The following is a 17,171-nucleotide window of genomic DNA, read 5'->3' as shown; positions in this document are numbered from 1 at the left end:
CAATGTCCCTCTATCCCTCATTCCTCCTCATTCGTCCCTCAATTTGGTCTGATCCATATAGTTGTATATAAAATGCACTTTTTATCTATTAAAAAAAGTGTTTCCTCATGATAAACCTTTCATCCAATTTCTAAATTGCTGCATTTATAAATACCAAAAGCCAATATAAAGGAATAGTAGTGGTAAAAAGCACTTGTGGGTTTAACCAATATTTTTTATTCAATTCTCCTTTAAGGGGGGGGGGGGGCGTGTGGCAAGGGGGCGTGTCCTATGCTTGCATACTTTTGCTAATAGGTGTCCCTCATTCCCATCCCAGAAAGTTGGGAGATATGGGTGTATAAAGCATGCAGACCCACCTACCTGACCTACTACAACCCCTCCCTCCATAGTACACCCACCAATCCCCTCAGTGACCCAACTTCTTTATTATCTTTTAACCTTAACCCTCTCTTTGCCTGATTCCCCTGCCCCCTAGTCATGCTAGCCCTATGCTATTTATTTTTGTGTTGCCTCGTTCTGTCCTTGAGTGTGTGTTTTTTGTGGTGTGAACCAGCCCTTATGCCCTGTACACACGGTCGGACATTCCAACGCCAAAATCCGTCAGATTTTTTCCGACGGATTTTGACCCAAACTTGTCTTGCATACACACGGTCGGACAAAGTTGCCGGAAAATCCGATCGTTCTGAACGTGGCGACGTAAACCACGTACGACGGGACTATAAACAGGCCAGTAGCCAATAGCTGTCATCTCCTAATTTATTCTGAGCATGCGTGGCACTTTGTCCCTCGGAAACTGTCTACACACGATCTAAATTTAAACGATCGGATTTTGTTGTCGGAAAATTTTAGATGCGGCTCTCAAACTTTGTGTGTCGGAGATTCCGACGGAAAAAGTCCGATGGAGCCCACACACGATCGGATTTTCCGACAACACGGACATTTTCCATCAGAAAGTCCGACCGTTCGACGGGGCATTAGTTAAGGTTAAGAAAAAAAGGGGGAGGAAAATGCACTGGACTGCATCAAAAACGCATCCAAAACACGCACGCAGAAGTGAATTGGGAACCCATCTGGCCCGCGTTTCTATGGTGTGAACTGACCTTCAGGGCGCGGGATGCTTTTGTGATGAGGGGTTTATTATAACAAACAGGCGTGGGTAGCTAGTAATGAATGGGTTAATAGTGCGCATTGTTACATAATGTTACATTGTAGGAGAGGGTTAAATAGGCAGACATCAGGGGGGTGCACAGGATACAATGTATCACTGGTTATGTGACATTGTATCAGCTGCCATTGTTAGAGATGGGGGGGAGGGGTGTGCACCAAGCATTGCACATGCTCAGTGGGTGGGGAGGGATACGGAAGTGTGTATACACACGTGACTGCTGGGAACAGCTCCAGCTTGGCAGGCACCTTTGCTCTGTGTTGTCAGAGATGTCCTGATCACTGCTCTCCATCATAGTGATAAGCACACAGGCAGGGCTGGCCCAGGCAGAGGCTCCCGTACACTGGGACTGCTGCGGAGGGCTCAATAATTTGGATTATTCCAAGGTAAAGTCTGCATGCTTTGTTTTGATTGGTTAGTGGATGTGGTGACCCTCTGATTGGAAGAAATATGACTGATGTTCTGGACAACGACCGCGTATATAACGTGATCCTGGCGTCTCACCTTGCAAAGGTTCCCTTTATAGCCTAAGCAATCTCGCGCTCCCTGACGAAAAAGCGCATTGCAAGTGCTGGGACCCCTTTTTTTTTTTTTTTTTTTGAGCTTTCATCTGATAACGTGCGTTTTAAATGTGCGTTTTTAAGGTTTGTTATCGCCATGTGTCAGGACTCCTTCAGAACAGGCGATGAGCCCCATACTGTGTGTGCATCCACCTCTGAGCAGCCCATAGAAGAGGATGCAGATGCTCTGCGTTCATATCCACGCACCCGCTCCTGCCCGCATGTTATATTTTGACATTTAACTGTCCGTGCGGCTGCTGCGCCTGCATCATAGGTGTGCCATAGCTCCCAACTGTCCCTGATTTCAAGGGACTGTCCGTGATTTGGCGCAATGTCCCTCTGTCCCTCACTCCTTATTAGGGATGAGCTCAGGCATGTTCGCATACGCCACGTGCAGAGCCCGCCAGGAAGTGGGCGCAGCGCTGCGCTAATCACAGACGGTGAGACATTGCCCTGATCTCTGCACCCGCGCATCAGGGCAATGTCTCGCTGCCTGTGATTAGCGCAGCACTGCGCCTACCTCCTGGTGGGCTCTGCACGTGGCGTATGCGAACATGCCTGAGCTCATCCCTACATAGCACCCAACTAGACACTTTAACAAATGAGGACTGTTGTCGTTTTCATAGCAGAAACTTCAGCGAAAGAGCAGTAAAGGTGCCTTGTAATTGGTTGCTGTGGATGATGAAGGTTGTCGCTTTGATGGATGTGCTTGTAAATTTCCCCTAGATGTGTGTGTGTGTGTGTGTGTGTGTGTATATATATATATATATATATATATATATATATATATATATATATATATATATATATATATACACACACAATTATGTATATGTTGCCACCTGTCCAGGATTCACCGGGACAATTCGGATTTGGAATCGTGTCCGGGTTTCAAACTGCCTGAAACCCAGACACGTTATTCAGACCGGACTATGGCTTCCCAGCAGGGTTGCTGGCTGCGGTTCTCTAAGCTGAGAATTTCTGTTACACTCTCTTTAGGCCCGCACACACGATCAGACTTTTTGACAACAAACATGCAAATTAGCTGTTTTGAGGCAACATCCGACCGTGTGTACGCTCCATCGGACAAACTTTTTCGGTTTCCATCGGACTTTTGTTGGCTGTGCGACCGGACAAACTTTTTGACAACATAAGTCCGATGGAGCAAAGTGTGATCGTGTGTACAGAAAACCATCGGACTTTTGTACAAACACGCATGCTCAGAACTAGGGATGAGCTCCGGTGTGTTCGCATTGGAACACGTGCAGAGCCCACCAGGAAGTGAGACATTGCTCGATCTCTGCAGCCGCACATCGGGGCAATGTCTCTCACTGCCTGTGATTAGCGCAGCGATGCGCCGACTTCCTGGCGGGCTCAGCACGTGTTCAATGCGAACACGCCTGAGCTCATCCCTACTCAGAACCAATGCAAAAGATCAGACAACAATACAGAAGTTGACCAAAGGTGGCGCCGTAGTAATTGAACGTCCTCTTTTGAAGTGTCGTCAGTACGTTGAAACCTCAGTACATTCGTGTTTGTTGCCTAAAAAGTCTGATCGTGTGTATGCAATACAAACTTACGATCAACACCCTTTGTACAAAAATCCAAGGGAAAGTTTTTACAAAGTTCGATTGTGTGTATGGGGCTTTTCGCACTGCCTAAAGCCAACAGTTCCACCCCACATACAGATGGGAGAGGAGAGAGGGCCGATCTTCTCCTCTTCCTCCTGCCCCTACCCCTCTGTGTCTGCCCACACTCCAATCCCTGGCGCTGTGCTTCTGAAAAGGGAAGAGGGGAGCTAGAAATTTGAAGTCCAGCAGCCTCAGATACATCTGGATGAGAGGTGCTGACTGCCAAGGGGTAAGTGAGCTCACCATCCATCCCTGTCTGTGACTGAAGTCTCCTCCTTCCCTCTCCTGCCTCTGAGTGAGTACACTAAGGGAGATCAAGGTTCTCAGAACACCCCTTATATCAGAGTTCCCCTTTACACCAGTGGCCCCAGTGTTCTCCCTTACATCAGAGTCCTCACAGTGCATCAGAGTACTCAGTGTTCCCCCTTAAATTAGGGTTCCCAGAGCATACCTTATGTTAGAGTCCCCATAGTTCTCCCTTACATCAGAGTCTGCGGAGTCCCCCCCTTACAGTGTAAGGGAACTCTGTGAGTTCAGATGTAAAAGCAGAACTCTGCGGATTCAGATGGGGGACTCTTGTGATTAAATTCATATGATTAGAAATGTTACTTAATTGCAAAATATACGCATAATATAGTATAAATGCTGTGCGCTGCTAAAGTGTTCGGGTTTGAAAAGGTGGCAACATTATATAAAATATATATAAATAATAATTTTTTTTTTTTTTCACTGGACACTTTATTAGGTACACCTGTTCAATTGCTTGATAACACAAATTGTGGTAAAGATGACTTGCTGAAGTTCAAACCCAACATCAGAATGGGGAAGAAAGGGAATTTAGGTGACTTTGAACGTGGCATGGTTGTTGGCGCCGGACGCGCTGGTGTGAGTATTTCAAAAACTGCTGATCTACTGGGATTATCATGCACAACCATCTCTCGGGTTTACAGAGAATAGTCAGAAAAAGAGAAAATATCCAGTGAGCGGTGGTTCAAGATGATAGAAAGACAACAGTAACTGAAATAACCACTCATTACAACCAAGGTATGCAGAATACCATCTCTGAACACACAACACATCGATCTTTGAAGCAGATGGGCTACAGTAGCAGAAGACCACACAGGGTGCCACTCCTGTCAGCTAAGAACAGGGAACTGTGCCTACAATTTGCACAGGATCACGAAAATTGGACAATAGACGATTGGAAAAAACGTTGCCTGGTCTGACAAGTCTTGATTTCAGCTGTGACATACAGATGGTGGGGTCAGAATTTGGCGTAAAAAACATGAAAGTATGGATCCATCCTGCCTTGTACGACCGGTTCAGGCTGGTGGAGGTGGTGTAATGGTGCAGGGGATATTTTCTTGGCACACTTTGGGCCCCTTAGTACCAATTGAGCATCGATTAAACACCATGACCTACCTGAGTATTGTTGCTGACCATGTCCATCCCTTTATGACTACAGTGCATTCATCTTCTGATGGCTCCTTCCAGCAGGATAATGCCCCATGTCACAAAGCTCCAATCATCTCACCACTGGACAATGAGGTCCCTGTACTCCAATGGCCTCCACACTCACCACATCTCATCCAATAGAGGACCTTTGTGATGTGGTGGAACAGGAGATTCGCATCATGGATGTGCAGCTGACAATTCTGCAGCAACTGTGTGATGCCATCATGTCACTATGGAGCAAAATCTATGAGGAACGTTTCCAGCACCTTGTTGAATCTATGCCATGAAGAATGAAGGCAGTTCTGAAAGCAAAAGGGGGTCCAACCCGGTAATAGCAAGGTGTACCTAATAAAGTGGCCGGAGAGTGTATATTAGCTGTACATAAATCTGTTTACTACATTGATGTAGCTAATAGCGTATGTTTTCTTGCAGATTGACCTCTCCACCATGGCCGACTTGTCACAGTACGTGGACTTTAAAGAGTACAATTTCCTGTTTGCGGTGGCCTGCATCATTTTCAACCCGCTCTTTTGGAACGTGGTGAGTTTCTTGACTTAAATTGTTATTAAACCCTCCGTTATCTTAAAGGATTAGGTCATCTTTACCAAAAATCTGCCTGTGCGGGTAAGGGTTGCCTGTAGATAAAAACAAACTGTGCAGCTCTGACCAAAGTTAATGTCCTTACTATAGGTGTAGGCCATTTACTGTATGTACCTTCTGAAGTCTGACCAAAAAACATCTGGAGCTGGCATCATTCTGTCCTGGCTTGTTGCTAGGATGTTGCTAAGACAATCACTGGAAAGAGAGACAAAGTCCTTAGGGACAGATGGACTTTCCTTCCTGTGGAATTTCACTCTGGCCTACGCCTTCCCTCCATTTCTCCGCTTACCGTTAGTAGTTTGGAAAATTATTCAGGACCAAATGGAAGTTATTTTGATTGCCCCTTGGTGGCCCAGGAGGAGTTGGTTCTCCTCACTGAGAGCCCTCTCAATAGATCCCCCCTGGCCCTTGCCGGAATGGAGGGATCTTCTTCGTCAGGGGCAGGTGCTTCATCCAAACCCTGAGACCTTCCATTTGACGGCCTGGAGGCTGAGCGGCGCATCCTACAGTTGAAAGGCTGTTCAGAGAGGGTAATGCCGTGTACACTCGACCAGACTTTTTGACAGCAAAGGGCCGACGGAACGAGTCTGTTGGACAATTTGATCTTGTGTGGGCTCCATCGGACCTTTGCTTGCCAAAAATCCGGCGGACTTTAGAAATAGAACATGTTTTACATTTTTTCCACCGGAACTCAGCCGGACCGAGAAATCCATTCGTGTGTATGCTAGTCCGACAGACAAAAACCAACGCTAGGGCAGCTATTGACTACTGGCTATGAACTTCCTTATTGTAGTCCAGTCATACGCCATCACGTTCGAATCTGTTGGACTTTGGTGTGATTGTGTGTGGCCAAGACCGTTCATTCGGAAAGTCCGTCGGACTTAGTCCCTCGAAAAGTCCAGTCGTGCGTACGCGGCATTATTCAGACTATCCTGGACAGCTGTAAGTTAGTTATAAGAAAGATCTATGGGAAAGTTTGGAAAACTTTTTGTTTCCTGGCAAAAGATAGGAATAGATTCTTTTTATGCTCCCTGTATATTGGGTTTTTTACAGAGGGGATTGGAAAAGGGACTTTCTGTCAGCAGCCTTAGGGTTCAGGTTGCTGCCCTATCTTTTTTACAGAAAAAAAGACTAGCTGAGAACCCTTTGATCAGGAGGTTCCTTTCAACCAGATCTAGAAGTACACCCAGGGCTTTTAAACAGATTCCTCCCTGGGATCTGTCATTAGTATTAAATGCTCTGACTAGGGCTCCTTTTGAGGCTTCTCTGAAATTGATTTCCTTAAAGATTTCCTTCCTTTTGGCTATTACGTCAGGGAGAAGGATTTCTGATCTAGAGTCTCTTTCCTGTAAAGACCCCTTCCCGAGGATTTTAGAGGACAAGGTAATGATTAGACCCGATCCTTTGTATTTACCCAAAGTTTCTTCCAGCTTTCACAGGTCCCAGGAGGTAGTTCTTCCTAGTTTTTTGTACCTCTCCCAAGGTCTAGTGAGTTTAGGAGTTCCTCCCAACTCTTTGTTGTTCAGTGGCCCCAAGAAGGGGACCAAAGCGTCTAGGAGTTCCATTGCCTGATGGATTAGAGAAACTATTTATGAAGCGTACAAAGCATCATGTCGCACCCCTCGTTCCATAATTGGAGCTCATTCAACGAGATTCATGGGCAGAAAGAGCGGGATCATCATGGGAAGAAATTTTCTAAAGCTGCTGTCTGGTCCTCCTCTCATGCGTTTTGTCAAACATTATAGAGTCCAGATGCTCTCCAGCCAGGACCTCTCCTTTGGTAGGAAAGTGCTTCAGGCTGTCGTCCCTCCCTAAGGTATAGAATCTTGCTTATCCTCTCAAGTATGTAAGGGAGGCGTGGAACGAATGCCTAGCGGCCATTTTGGCCGAATACCGGAAATGATGTGTGGTTACACAGGGGGATGGAATCTGGCTCATTTGTACTTGGCATCTTATATAAGTAAGTTTGGCAGCAGTGGCAGTACACCCCAGATGATGTCCATGAGGATGAAACGCGTCGGGAGGACTCCACTACTGCCTATTTTTTTTTATTGATAACTGCTTCAGCAACTGCATAAATGTAAGTTTGATACTTTTTTAAATAAATACTATTTTAAATGGAATTACGCTATATGGCCCTATTCTTCTGCCCTATATATATTTCGGTTGATGTTGGAGATTTCTGTTAAGTGGAGAAAATCTGTTCATATCCATACGTTGGAGGAGGGCACCTTCTATATTGATTTCGACCATCCTGTGACCTGGGAAGTTCATTTTTTACAACCAGTTTATTGAGCACGTATGTCCCTTAGAATATAATTTGGTTTGGGTCAACACCATTTGGTAAGCTTACATCTATTAAGGTGGTGGTATCTTCACAGGGGTGGCTGCTTGGTTGAGCTATGATTGGACGATTCATCTGATATTCAATCTCATATTTGGGACTTCACTTCTATAAAGGACTGTCTATCTTTTTCACAAAATTTTCTTTTTTGTGTGGCATTTTTTGTTATACACAAGGTTCATTCACCCATTGATGTATGTACACTAATATGCACAAGTATGTGTTTGATTGTTCTAGATGTAATATTCTTTATTGTGTAGACCAACAATAATTATGTGAGTTTTCACGCATAAGCAAAACTATAGCACCGTTTTATGCACTATTATTTCTTTTTTAGCGCTACACTTTATATATTGTTTATCCTCTCAAGTAGCTGTCCTGGAAGATGAGGGGGGGAACCCCGTTAGACTTACCAGTAACGGTATTTCCATGAATCTTCCAGGACAGCGTCTATATTCCCTGTAAATCTAACGAGGAGTTTTCCTGCACCGTCTTTCGGTGTGAATGAGTCTTAATAATAGATGAAAAAGGCCCACTTTAAATTCCTTGGCCATATATACTGTAAATGTATCTTGGCTTGTACTGCCCACTGCTTGTAATGCACCTTTACGATCATTTCCAACCCAGGAACTCAAAGATCTCACCAAGAGATGTAAAGAACTATCAGGTGGCTGAACTCTCCAGCATCAACCAAACACTTGTAGCGCTGGCTCCTGGCGAGCAGGCGCTATGGTTTTTTTCTAAAGTTAATTTGCCTGAAATCACAGTTGGGTTTTGTGGCTTTTTCTCTAAATTTCTGGTTTCAGTACCAGTCCAGCTGGGTGGCACTGGGTTCTCCTTGACCGCAGGTGTCACTGTCACCGCCGGCAAGAGTAGAAACGCAGTCTAGCTGGGTGTATTGAATGGCACTGTTCTCTCGGAGTGTTCTCCTGCTGTGCATTCTGGGGGGTGGTATTTAAGGTACCAACGCCACGTGGTTCGGGGTTCTATCTTTGATTTTCTGTCTGTTCAGTTCTGGTGGCCCTCCTAACCCAGCCCCTTGGCCCTCCTGGCCTGGGGTGCAGAACCATGCATCCAGAGTCTCGGGGCCGACTGGCCCGAGGCAATGCAACTGCAGGGACAGCCAGAGTAGATTTCGGGGCCTATTGATCCAAGGGTGGTCCAGTGCCATCTCATCTGAAGGGAGAGGCCCAGCAACTGAAGAATCCCAGGGTAGGACTCTTCAGGAGAAGGCCGTGTGCAAGGCTGGCTTCTCTGAAGGAGCCAGGAGGCTTAGTTGAAGGATGCAACCTGGATCCACACTCATACGGTATCGCTGGATCGGCCAAGAGAGCCTGGTACAGTATGATGGCTCATTAAATTTATCTACGTCCCTCAGTAATGCTCAAGTGTACATCACAAGTCTGTGGCAGAGACTTTGTCAAGCATCCTACCAGTTGCTAGGCCTAGTGAGAGGAGGTCTATCTGGGGGCTGTAAAATCCAGTTGTGAAACGGTTGCTATTCTCTGGATTTTGCTATAAGAGACTTCCATTTTTGAAATACAAGTACCTGAACTCACTCCTAACGCTCTACCCTTTATTGAAAGACTCTTTTTCTGTTCTAAATAAATAACCCAAAAGAAGATTCAGTGTCAGTTTCCACATTCTTTGGACCATCTACCAATCCCTAGACGGAGAAACAGACAAGGAGGTAACGTTAAGCCCAATAAAACCAGCAGCTCCTTCGGGGGTTAGTGCTACACACTAAAATATCAGTTCTAGGTGGACCAACCCATTAAGATATTCCTAAACTCGATTGTCTGCAGGTGACAATCTACACCAGGGGTGCCCAACCTTTTGAAGAGCGAGGGCCACCTAAGCAACTTGGTAACCGGTCGCGGGCCACAATGAGCGGACCGTTGGCATGGCAGTACACTACTTTTTTTTTTTTTTTGCTGATCAGATTGGAGGTAGGCATTTGTAAACGGACGCAAGCCAATTTGCATCTGTTACTCTTTAGAGGTGAATGGAGGGTCCAACTGGGTCTGACTGACCATGTGAAAGGGGCCTATGGCTCCGTGCAGGTAACCCTCAGGTGCAGTTTGAAAGCAGCCCAGTAACCACTGCAGAATAGGTATGCCCATATATACACTGTGATTTTAGTAATAAATTTACTATTGATAACAGTATTCTATTCTATTCCATCACAGAGCAGGAGGTCGCAGGCCACATCAGAGAGCTCCGCGGGCCACAGGTTGGGCACCCCTGATCTACACCTTTTTCTATTCTGGGTCTTTGTGCATAGATTTGAAAATATCTCTAACTGTTATTGATACATTGAAAGCGCATGACTATGTTATTAAATATAGTCTTGTTAACTGCAATACAAAAAACCCTTCCCATAGTGACCACACCACACAAAAAATTGGAGATAAATTGGCCATAGTAGCCTTTTTATTAAACAAAATATAATTATTGCAATAATAATTAACAGATCAATAATATAACAAACCAGACCACACAGTTTATTAAAGAAAAAGAGCCACAAGGTCCTAATAGGCATGAAACCCAGGACAGTACCTGCTTGTCACTTCACAGGCCTCCAGCCGCAAAAAAAACACCAACTCGGAGACAACTAGCAGGTACACATCCACCAACTGGGAGCCGTACCTCAGACGGGTCCCTACACCATACCCTTTGTGCCCATATGAACCTAAAAAGGACCTTGCTCCCTGCCAATCACCACATCTGGCTAAACCAACCCCTGATTCCCTAACCAGCAAAAAACACACCACATGTAGGGCGAGAGGGTGGGAAGTTGCTCCACTCTGCCACTCTGCTGCTCTAACTGCAGACCCTCCCCATCCAGTCTACTGACCAATTTCCCCATTTGCTCCACCCAACTAAAACCATGCCCCATAAGTCTGCTAACAACCTATCCTGCAGTATCCCTCTGCTCATGCCCTGTCCCGGGGTCTATTGCTTTTTTTTGTTTTACCCTGGGCCTCTGTTTATGGTGCGGTCACGACTTGCTCATTAGCAGCTTCTTAAAAATGTGCTTGGTTCTCAGACAACAAGATATTATGTACTCCATGTCGGCAGCCGAGAGGTTGTCTTCACTTAAACCTCTTCAGGATAACATAATAATGGCTGTTAGCTCTAATTAGCAAATTGTGAGTGCCTTTTCAGTGCTGCTGCAGGAAAATATTCAGTAGAAGCTAACTAAGATGAACTAAGATGAACTAACCTACCTGTGAGTTTGTGTATTGTGTGTGTTTTTTGCCGCATAATTATGAAAATGTTGTATATTAACTACTTGCCGTACAATGAATGTCTATAAACTTTCTGGACACCAAGTGGTTCAATTTAGGATCATGCCTGCAGCCAAGATCCTGGTACCATATTATTTTTTTCTTTTATTTTACTACAGCGATCGGCTGTTGGGTAAAAGTCACCCGAGCAGCTTTTCTATTTACACTTTTACTTTTAGATATGTTTTTTACTGATATATTGGGTTATCATGGGCTATAGTCCCGACTCCCAACGCAGCTGGCTTGGAAGAGAAGCAGTGTGGATGGTGCCAGTAACATCCTGCATATGCACTCCAGGTCAACGTCTTACTAGATGCCATGGTCAGCCTTAGAAATGGGACTGATAAAAACCCAAAATGTTCAAGATGGTTCTCTATAGGTATAGGACTTAATGAACAGTATCAGTGCAGTTACAAGTTTGTTTCTTCTTGGAATCTGATTGGGAGGACCTTGAAACCATATATCTCTACTCCTATCAGCATGTATAATGTCTTTGTTGTCTAAATCCTGACATGAGCCAATTACATATCCTGACCTTGCTACAGAGACACTGCATTCTTGGCACCACAAGACAGGAGTGTTTGGCTTTCAGCAGTTCAACGTTTGAGAATTGGATTAGTCAGCATTGTGCCGCGTTACGTGAAAATCCTGAGTCTAACCCAAGCTATTTGCCTAGGCGTATTCTTCAGTAATTTGGGTCACTTTTACATGACATATGAAGGACAAATACCTCTAGTTTTTCCCAACTTATTATACCATAACCTCCAACCCCCCCATTACCCGACAAATTACGTAACAAGGTTTTGGAGTAAAAATGGCCTTACGGCCTTTTATTTAACAATTAATGTAACTTAAATAACATTTAAAATAACCATTAACCAAAACTTCTCTATACCCCGGTGGTCTTTGTGGGCAACGACACACAACTTGGTCACTGCGACAAACTTCTTTAAAAACGTAGGCCTCCAGTCGCAAGACACCGACTCAGAGATGGTACTCGACATCCTCAGTGACCTACATTTTCACCCCTTCCTGGTTAAACCTTGCGTTAACCGGAAGGTACCCGAGAACCCCATACAACAGATGGGGCCCCAACCATGTTATATACCAGCCTTCTTCTCTTCCTCCAAAGACCCACCACTGCTGGGCTGTCATGACAGCCTCACTGTAATACTAAACAAAACATTAGGAGGGTAGGTGGGAAGCTTCTCACCTCTGCGCTCTAAACTGACGTCACTACTTCCTCCTTCCAACTAAACTTCCCCAGGACCCCTGCCAGCCCTTAACCACCCCCCTTTTCTTAAAAGGGCAACATTCCTAAACTACCCCTGCCTGCCGGCTGTCTGCCTATAACATGCTGCTCATTTTTTTTTATTTCTTTACTCCGGGACTGCTTTAATGGACTTTGAGCTGGACTTTCAAGAGCCGCTGAGATCCATGGCATTGGTTCACCCCTGTCTTAGAAAGCTTACTTGCATTACTTTTGCATTACAAAGCTGAAAATTACCACCATCCCTCCTTTCTAAAGCTGATGTCCAGGCTATTGACATACCCAAACGTATCTGGCACACACACACACACACACACACACACACACACACACACACACACACACACACTGATCCGAAGTGATATAGCACTAAATCGTGTTCATGGCCCAATTGTGCTAGCAGTGGGAGGGGCTTAAAGGACATATACTCCTCTGTACAGACCCTTCCCCAGGCACAGACCCCTTAGTAGATTCAAACAAAGAAGGCGCCGCTCCAGACGAGCAGTCACTACATTTTGAATGCACTGGGTGCAAGCCACAGCCCGCCACCGATGATCCATAGAAAGAAAAGAATGGCTGCACACCACAGGAATGTTCCAATGATTTTATTCCAAAAAATAGCAATAAACAGCCAACAAAGACAGAGTGTCCGAACCCTCCTGGGTTTCTTTAAAAGTCGGGGAATATTTCTGATATTCATTAGAGCTATAGAAGTTACTTGAATAAGTAGCGTGATGCCTTTTAACATTACAAAACAAGTCCAGGTGAATTTGACCCACTATTGCTAGATACATTGACTTGGACAAATGAGAGCCTTCACAGACAAAAGGCACATATCAGCAATATTCCATTAAAAGCCTTAATGGGTTTTACGCAGAAGCACACATGACCATTATAAGTAAGCACTTTTCTGCAAAATACTTGGAGTCATTCTATTCAATACCACTGATCCCTGATTACTAACTTTCACTGAAATCTTCAATATCTGGATGTGATTGTGTGGACCTTTTTAACTATAGACTTCAAAAGTCCCCCTGACCTGAAGGGTCAGTCACAAACGATATAAAGCTAAAAAGGGGCCAGATATAGTTATAAAAAGAAAAAAAATTGTAACTGTATCAAAATATTATTTTTCCTTAGCCTTTTGAGGTAAAAAATTGACTTTGATGGTCCTCTTTCAGGCTGCCATTACAAAGATGGCCTCTAACTCACACACACATACTTTCCTCTGTCCCCAAAGTTCGAAGTGGTCACTGAAAAAAAAGTTTTAACCACTTAAGAACCAGGCCTATTTTTTAAACTTGTTTACAAGTTTAAAATCATTTATTTATTTTTTGGATAGAAAATTACTTAAAACCCCCAAACATTATTGCAATACTTTCTGTCACACCGTATTTGCGCAACGGTCTTACAATCGCAAAAAATACCATTTTTTTTTAAATTAAAAAATAAGACAACAGTAAAGTTAGTGCTTTAGAGGAGTCTTCCTTCTGGGACGACAGCCATGCAGATCAATTTGATGCAGTGTGTGGCGTTTGGTCTGAGCACTGACAGGCTGACCCCCCCACCCCTTCAACCTCTGCAGCAATGCTGACAGCACTCATAAGTCTATTTCCCAAAGACAACCTCTGGATAGGAGGCTGAACACGTGCTCTCAACTTCTTTGGTCGACCATGATGAGGCCTATTCTGAGTGGAACCTGACCTGTGAAACAGCTGTATGGTCTTGGCCACCGTGCTGCAGCTCAGTTTCAGAGTCTTGGCAATCTTATAGCCTAGACCTTTATGTAGGGCAATGATTCTTTTTTTTCAGATCCTCAGAGAGTTCTTTGCCATGAGGTGTCATGTTCAACCTCCAGTGACCAGTATGAGAGAGTGAGAGCGATAACACCAAATTTAACACACCTGCTCCCCATTCACACCTGATACCTTGTAACACTAAGCCCCTGTACACACGGTCGGAGATTTCGACAACCAAATCCGTCGGATTTTGCCCGTCGGATCTTGTCCGAAACTGTTGCATACACACGGTCGGACAAAGTTGTAGAAAAATCCGATCTTTCAGAATGTGATGACGTAATTTCGTTACGATGGGACTACATTCAGGCTAGTAGCCAATAGCTTTGATATAGGAATTTGATCTGAGCATGCGTGGCACTTGGTCCGATCAAAATTCTCTACACATGATCGGAGTATGTCCGATCGGCCCAGTTGGTCGGGAAATATTTCCAACAAGTTGGAAAATTGGGTCCGACGGATATTCTGACGGAATCAGTCCGATGCATACCACACACAGTCGGATTATCCGACAACACGGTCCGATAGGACACATTCCGACGGATTCTCCGACCGTGTGTACAAGGGCTTACAAGTCACATGACACTGGGGAAGGAAATGGCTAATTTGGCCCAATTGGGACATTTTCACTTAGGGGTGTACTCACTTTTTTTGCCAGAGGGTTTAGACATTAATGGCTGTATGTTGAGTTATTTTGAAGGGACAGCAAATTTACACTGTTATACAAGCTGTACACCCACTACTTTACATTGTAGCAAAGTATCATTTCTTCAGTGTTGTCACATGAAAAGATAGAATAAAATATTTACAAAACTGTGAGGGGTGTACTCACTCTTGTGAGATACTGTGTATATATATATATATATATATATATATATATATATATATATATATATATATATATATATATATATATATATATATATATATATATATATGTATATATATTTTTTTTTTTGTGGTCCTGAATGTGTTCTGCCGCTGGCAAAACAAGGCAGATTGTCGTTCTGTCAGGAGGGAAGACCTGGATCCTATGTCTCTGCAAAGCAGGAAATGGATCCATGTCTTCCCCTACTAAAAACACCCCCCCCCCCCCCCCAGTAGGAAAACACCAGCTAGACACACAGGTAATCGTCCTGATCTTTAAACCCTTCCCAGCCAGTGTCATTACTACAGTGGCAGTGCATAATTTTTAGCACTGATCACTCTATTGGTGTCACTGGTAACAAAAAAGTGTCAATTATGTTGCGTACACACGACCGTTTTTTCCGTCAGAATAAACTCTGACGATTTTTCCAATAGAATTCCGATGGAGTTACGCTGAAACGGTCTTGCCTACACACGATCACACCAAAGTCTGATCGTCTAGAATGCGGTGACGTACAACACGTACGACGGGACTAGAAAAAGGAAGTTCAATGGCCAGTAGCCAATAGCTGCCCATGTGTTGTTTTTGGTCCGTCAGAACAGCATACAGATGAACGGTTTTCCCGATAGGAATTGATTCCGTTGGAAAAATTTAAAACATGTTCTATTTCTAGGTCCGCCAGAATAAAAAGAAAAGAAAGCCACATGAAGCCCAAACACAATCGGAATATCCAATGAAAAGATCCCGTCTGACTTTTTCTGCCGGAAAGTCCACTATAACTTGCTGATCATTGCCATTACTAGTAAAAAAATAAAAATATCCCATTGTTTGTAGAAGCTATAACTTTTGCGCAAACCAATCAATATACTCTTATTGGGATTTTTTTTTTAAACAAAAACATGTAGCAGAATACATATTGACCTACATTTTTTTGAAGAAATTCGATTTTTTTTTTTTTTTTTTTTTATTGGATATGTTTTATAGCAGAAAGTAAAAAATATAGTTTTTTCGTTTTCAAAATTGATGATCTTGTTTTTTTTATAGTGCAAAAAAAAAATAAAAAAATGGAGAGGTGATCAAATACCGCCAAAAGAAACCTCTATTTGTGGGGGGGGGGAGAACATTTTATTTATGTACAGCATCGCATGACTGCGCAATTGTCAGTTTAAGTAGCGCAGTGCAAAAAATAGCTTTGCCAGGAAGGTGGTAAATCTTCCGGAGGTCAAGTGGTTAAGGTGAGCATTGCAATCAGGTTTTCAGTGGGAGTGTCTGAAAAGAGAAAATGAGGGAGCCTTAGTGCTGGATGGAGGAGGATGACATGATAGGTCATGTGATCAGGGGCACTGTAGCGATTGGGCAGCGTGGTATATCCTCCATTTCTACATGTTTTAACTAATAACTCATTTATTTGCATTTACCCAGTAATAGTAAATAATAATTTGTGGAAAGTTCAAAAAAATACAGCATGGAGGGAGAATGCTTGTACAATCTAATGTTTTAGCTAGCACAAAGCGATTTATATAAGCCCTCTTGTTTTTTTGGTCGTGTTGTACAATTCCCTGGAAAGCTGAGACACATCCGTCTGTGTCCTCTGAGCTGACTATTGCATTGTAAGGACAAGCTGCACCACATCTCCTGTGCCTCGGTGTATGTGCTTTACGCCAATTCCCCCACCCGCTCTTTAGCACTTAATGTATTCCAGCCAGATCGAGATGGTCTTCTCCATTACCAGCCTTTCACCCGATAGCTACAGGTGGGTCTTTTACTTGTCCATGGATTCCAGGGAAATGTTCCAGAGTGTGCCCTTACCAAAGAATAGGGAATTCTATCCAGCGAACTGCGGTTGGGCATTGTGAAGCTGCTACTGATTGTGGATTTGTTGTGTGTACAGCAAGACGGATTGGGTTTCGATTGCTTTTTTTGTGTTTTTGTCATTAGCTCCCTGGTTAGGCAGATTGTGCCGGCACACGGTGTCCTTCCCCATCCTTACATTCAACTGCTGTTCGTGAAATTAAAAGCAGGTTAACCCCTGGAGCGTTAGAGGTGAGGCCAGTTTAGCATGTTCTTTGCAAGGTGTTCTGATACTTTGCCCAAATGCACAGGACACACCATCCTGGTTTTTAATGAAATAATTTGGTAACTTCTTATATTTTAATTGAAAAGAAAATGACATTGCCTTGATGACAGAGAAC

The 17,171-nt window shown here is 43.9% G+C and overlaps 1 protein-coding gene across 1 annotated transcript in view; it reads left to right on the top strand.

The window, feature by feature from the left end:
• Positions 1-1,372: 1,372 nt before the first annotated feature.
• The window catches only part of PEMT (phosphatidylethanolamine N-methyltransferase), a 286,921-nt gene continuing 271,122 nt past the window's right edge, over positions 1,373-17,171 (top strand). Inside the window, exons 1-2 of the mRNA XM_077449505.1 lie at positions 1,373-1,551; positions 5,244-5,351. Coding sequence (XP_077305631.1) covers positions 5,259-5,351 — 93 coding nt within the window. The 5' untranslated portion in view covers positions 1,373-1,551; positions 5,244-5,258. The remainder of the gene's footprint in view (positions 1,552-5,243; positions 5,352-17,171) is intronic.

Source organism: Lithobates pipiens, unplaced genomic scaffold (assembly GCF_037356315.1).
Source record: "Lithobates pipiens isolate NorthernLeopardFrog02 unplaced genomic scaffold, aLitPip1_a1.2 Scaffold_22, whole genome shotgun sequence".
NCBI lineage: Eukaryota > Metazoa > Chordata > Amphibia > Anura > Ranidae > Lithobates > Lithobates pipiens.
Note: the sequence above shows the minus strand (reverse complement) of the source record. Positions and strands in the feature narration are given on the sequence as shown.